At 37.4% G+C, this 5538-nt stretch overlaps 1 protein-coding gene across 1 annotated transcript; it reads left to right on the top strand.

Annotated features, from left to right (window-relative positions):
• The first annotated feature begins 237 nt into the window (after window positions 1–237).
• Window positions 238–4765, top strand: LOC103146313 (cathepsin Z). Its single transcript, XM_007564175.2, has 6 exons — window positions 238–407; window positions 1187–1350; window positions 2121–2300; window positions 2458–2608; window positions 3424–3589; window positions 4342–4765. Exons 1-6 carry the CDS (start codon window positions 253–255, stop codon window positions 4453–4455), a joined length of 930 nt encoding a protein of 309 aa, XP_007564237.1. The 5' UTR covers window positions 238–252; the 3' UTR covers window positions 4456–4765.
• The last annotated feature ends 773 nt before the right edge of the window (window positions 4766–5538 follow it).

The following is a 5538-nucleotide window of genomic DNA, read 5'->3' as shown; positions in this document are numbered from 1 at the left end:
TCAAAAATGTTCGGTGCTCTTGGGCATTTCACTGTGCTGCCGGGGGGGGGGGGGGGTGTCAAGGTCCCCACCAAAACTTAGACCAAACCTACGCCCTTGGTAAAGCCAATAACTGGTAAATAATGCTGTTAGTTTTCCCGTTTTCTGTCATTAATGAAGCTTATTTCGCTTCTACAGTAGAGAACAGGGGCTGTTAGTGGTTTATCCAGCCAGCAGAGGGCGCTCCATAACCGCATCCTTTACGTCTGAGTTATGGGAGGAAAAGAGGGAGGAGTCAAGATGGCGACTGTAAATATTTGCCCGCTGCTACTTTGGTTAGCATCGGTTTCTGTGGAAACCAGCACCGCTAAATATCTATCGGAACCTTGTTACAAGCCCATTAAAGATGACAGACCAGACTCAGTCCGGTAGGTAACACGTAGATAACTGACAATGACGCAGATAAAATATTCTGTTGATGACAAAATAGATACAGAAGCGTTGACGTACGGAATCTGGCAACTTCTGATTAATAATCTGTGATTAGTAATCTGCTCACAGAGAGAGAGAAAAATAACAGATAAAGCAATTTAAGGTCAAAGTTAGGATAAAATAAGTGTACAACCAACGTTTGCAGTCTCTATCATAATATCATTTTAAGTTAGAAGATGATAAATATTTATCTATGTCTTTAAAATATTTGTTCCTGTAATTTAGGAGAATAACAACGAATTCTTTCAGTAAACTTTGTTTCGTTCATTATAAAAGTAAATAAATAAAAATAAAGAGAAGCTCTAAGATGCAGGTTGTTAGAATTAGTAAAATAAAACAAGATGACATGGAATTAAAACTAAGTTGTTTTATAGAAACTTTTCCCTTTAATTCTAATGTGAAATATCTTTATTTAAATTTTTTTGTATGTTCAGTGGGCTTAAAATCCCATCATTTTAATGAATCTGCATTTACTGTTTACAGCATCATATACAAAAAATGGATGGATTTTGTTTTATTTCCTAAAGATTACATTATTTCTGCTTCATTTTCAGAAAACTTATCAGTCATCAGCACATCATAGATGTCAGAACTGGTGATGAAATGCTAATCAGAGAAACATTTTGTAGCAGAATTTAAAGGCCTGTGTTGGAGCTTGAATTGTATAGAATCAGAGTTTTAAAGTAGCCGGTTTTCTGTTGTATTTTTACTGTAGGACTCGAGCGCGGCCACACGAGTTTATCAAAGCGTCGGATCTTCCTCCGTCGTGGGACTGGAGGAACATCAATGGGAAGAACTATGTGAGCGTCACCAGGAACCAGCACATCCCCCAGTACTGCGGCTCCTGCTGGGCCATGGGAGCCACCAGCGCACTGGCAGGTAGCTGGGACTCAGCAATAATTAATTTTATTGATTAATCACATTTTTGAAGACTTAATATTTGGAAAATCTGGATTTTTTTTTCACTAATGTGGATGTGCTGTTTGGGTTTTTATAGTTCAGGGTGATGTCAGCGTGCCACATGCCGCCATCTTGTTTAACAGCTTCTCTTTATTTGGAGTTTGAATTCAACTGAATATTAGGGCTAAGGTTTATATTTTTTACACAAATAAAGATGTAGTATTAGCAGAATAATGTAGTAATTTTATGAGAACTCCAACATGAAAAATAATAAAACAAAACGATCATATTTTGATGTTATACTTTGGTATGAATTTTATAAACAATATCTTTTCACACATCAGCAACTAAATTATAAGTAGCAATATTTTAAAACAAAGTTTATTTTGAAACAAGAGCTATACAAACTGAGCTGCTCACATCAGATCTTCATAAATATATCACAGCTTTTTTCTCAATAAAAACTTTTTTTCCCTTTAATTTTAAGATTTTTTTCCTCATAAAATTGCAGATTTTTTCTGCTTTATTCTCATAATTAAATAAATATTCTCACATAAAGAGTGATTGAAATAAAAGCTGCATTTTTTAAAATATTCTCCATCATTTCTAATTTCTTTTTTAGAAAGCAAGCAATAAAAATATAATTGATTATAATCATAAATTGAGTATGAAATAATTTTAAATCGCCCAGGTAACCATGGAGAAGAGGCGCAGGAAACAGTTTTCTGGTATTTTGTTGTTTTTCTAAGATCGTATCAACATAAAGCGAGGCGGAGCCTGGCCGTCCGCCTACCTGTCTGTGCAGAACGTGATAGACTGCGGGAGGGCGGGCTCCTGTTTCGGAGGCGATCACCTCAGAGTCTACGCCTACGCTCATCAAACCGGGATTCCTGATGAAACCTGCAACAACTACCAAGCTGTCAACCAAAGTAAGAAATCGCTCCTCTGTTTTTCAGAGAAACCGACTGATTTTCTGTTTATTTCAGGTTCAAATGGATAGAAATCTGACGTCCTCATGTGCACGGATGTGTTGTTGATATTTTGTCCTCTGGTATAAACCATTGAAGTCTTCTTCGTGTGTTTCAGGGTGCGTTCAGTTCAATCAGTGTGGGACCTGCTCCTTCTTTGAATCCTGTGTTGTTGTGAAGAACTACACAGTTTGGAAAGTTGGAGATTATGGAGAAATTTCTGGAAGAGACGAGATGAAAGCAGAAATCTACACCAACGGGCCCATCAGGTACCGCAGGCTCCCACTTTCTTTTTGTCCATTTCTTTATCTTTCCTGTCTTTTTTATTTTCTTGTTTTCACTCTTTTTGTCTGCCTTTTCTGATTTCTGTCCTTTTTTGTGCTTTTTTCTTTGCTTCTTTCCTCCTTTCTCTCCTTTTTTTGCTGATTTATTTTCTATCTCTTTCCTGTCTTTTTCTCTGTCTTTTGGTCTTTTTCCTCTCAATGTCCTTCTTCTTTGCCTCTTTTTTTACTTTTCATTTTCTTTGCTCCTTTATTTTTTCTTTCCCATCTTTTTCTTTTTGTCTCTTGGCCTTTTTTCTTTTCCTGTTTATGCCCTCTGTCTTTTTGTTCTTTTTCAGTCTTTTTCTTGGTCTTTCATTCCTTCCTTTCCCTTTGCTCCTGTATTTCCTCTCTCTTTCTGGTCTTTCTGTATTTCTTTTGGTCTTTTCTCTTTCCTGTGTGTCCTCTGTCTTTTTGTTTTTTTGTCCTTTTTCTGTCTCTTTTTGTTTTTTTGTCCTTTTTCTGTCTCTGTCTTTTTCTTTCTTTTCAAGCCACAATTTCAGTGAGAAGTTTAGATCTTCTCATTACACATGAATTTAATACATTCTATGACTTTGATTATTAGACCTTTTTCCATGCTACAAGTTAAATAATCTACCAGATATTGAGTTATTGACCTAAAATAAGCTCTTATATTTTGCTGAAAAGTTACTTGTAAGTTTTATTTCAACTGTACTGAGATATTTGCAGTAGAAACCAGGCTAAAGATACTTGGGAAGTTTTTGTGTTTTTGCAGTGAAACTCCGTTTGTCTTTGTCTCTCAGTTGTGCGCTGATGGCGACTGGCGGTTTGGAGGGATACGCCGGCGGCGTTTTCTCAGAGTTTCACCCCGTCTCTCTGCCCAATCACATCGTCTCAGTGGCCGGCTGGGGCGTAGATGGAGACGGCAGCGAGTTCTGGATCGTCAGGAACTCCTGGGGGGAGTTCTGGGTCGGTTCATTTCACCTTCCTGACCCGACTGGAGTTCGCGCCCCAGCTTCTTCAAATCTAACTAAACTGGTGTCAGACGTTGGTGCAGCAAAGATTTTCATTTGTGGATTTATCACTTTAAAGATGTTAATTGAGAAGTTTCCAGAGATCATCATCAGTAGCTTGAAAGCAAAAGCAGCACAAACAAAAAAACTTTGCAGCACAAACGTAGCCGAGTTGATTGGCACCATGTTTGTTTGTGTAAATGTGAGCTGGAGGCTGGTTGACCTCTGATGACCTCTGGAAACTTTTTTAATATTAATATCTTTACAAAAATGGCGACATAAATAAAAAATTTACTGCAATCGCAGCACAAACATCTGAACTGACACCAATTTTGTTTGATTTCAGTCATGTAGGGGAGCTGGTTGGCCTTTTGACCTTTAAACTTTAATATCTTCAAAGCAAAGGCAGCACAAACGTAGCCGAGTTGAGTAACACCAATATCGTCTGGTTTGAAGAAGGTGGAGGGGCGAACTTCCCTCAGGTGAAAAAAGTGCTTTTGTTGCAGCTTTGTGAAATAAACTAATTCTGATACGGCTAAAAAATCCTAGCAGCAAAAGCTTTTATCAAAAAACGAGTTATTTTTTAATTGACTAATTTCCATTGAGCAGATCTACTTTTGAAATGCGAAATTTTGCAGTTATTTGGTGAGCAGAGACGCAGCGTCTCTGTCCTGTTGCTTGTGGAGTGAAAAGTTTTCTGTTTTTCAGGGAGAGCGCGGCTGGGCCAGAATCGTCACCAGTTCCTACAAAGGAGGAAAAGGAAATTGGTTTAACCTCGGCATCGAGAAGAACTGCGCATACGCAGACCCTCTTGTTACGTAAAATTCAGAATGTCACTTTTAGCTTTTTAAAGAATTAATCTGTTAATTTTTTAAAAACATTTCAGAAGTACAAAAGTTTACATTCACTTATTGGCAGGAATTATTTTAAATGATTTACATCTGGAGAATAATCCTTTTCATGAGACTGTTACAGTGAATATGTTCAGTCAGAGGCCTCTACAAAACCGCTGTAACACTGACTGCTACAGGAGACCCTTGAAGAAAATCGTATGAAAAACAACATTTAATTTCCCTCTTGGATTAATAAAGTATTGTTGAGCTAAATATTCATTTGTGGTTATTTTAGGGAAGAACTAATAAAAATAATTTAACTTCAGTGACTTTTAAGCTGCAAAGTTTTAATTTTTTTGTGGATTTTCTCTAATCCTCAAAAGGTAAAAATAGAGATATAAGCTTGATATATTTATTTTATATTTATGCACTCTTCTGGGATAAATTAATAGAGTTTATTTAAATCTCTCAGGCCCCAGGACACAGATGCTGTATTTTAACATATTTTTCTAATTTTCTGGAAGATTAAAGGTTAAAGTTCTGATTTATAAAGTCCAAACTGGTTCTGATGGGTTTGGGATCCGTGTCTCCTTTCTCACATCATTTCTTGAGTCCTTCTTTCTTCCTCGTTTCCTTCAATCCGTTTTATTTCTTGTCTCCTTCCTTCTATCCTTCCTTCCTTGGTTCTATCCTTTCTTCCTTGTCTGATTTCCATCATTTCTTGTTTCCTTCCTTGCATCCTTCCCTGTGTCCTTACTTGTTTTTTCTAGATTCCCATCTCTAAAACCTTCCCCCTGCATAAATATCTGCCAGAGAATCGAAGCTTTCTGTGTTTGCTGGTCGAACTTGTTTAGGATTCTGCACTAAATGTTATGGCCAGGTGGTGGCAGCATCATGCTGTGGGCCTCCAAGTTCCTTAACTTGACTTTAAAATCTGCAGCTTGATGGTTAAATCCTGGAACCAGTTTGGTGTTTCAGTGATCCCAGTCACACTTTCAAACTGGTTTTTGATGAATAAAGCCATCTTACTGGGAAGCTCTGAGCTCCACTGGTCAGTTCCCAGAAACCAATA

The sequence above is a fragment of the Poecilia formosa genome, unplaced genomic scaffold (assembly GCF_000485575.1).
Source record: "Poecilia formosa unplaced genomic scaffold, Poecilia_formosa-5.1.2 Scaffold156, whole genome shotgun sequence".
NCBI lineage: Eukaryota > Metazoa > Chordata > Actinopteri > Cyprinodontiformes > Poeciliidae > Poecilia > Poecilia formosa.
The sequence above is the reverse complement of the archived record's forward strand: the minus strand, read 5'-3'. Positions and strand labels throughout refer to the sequence as shown.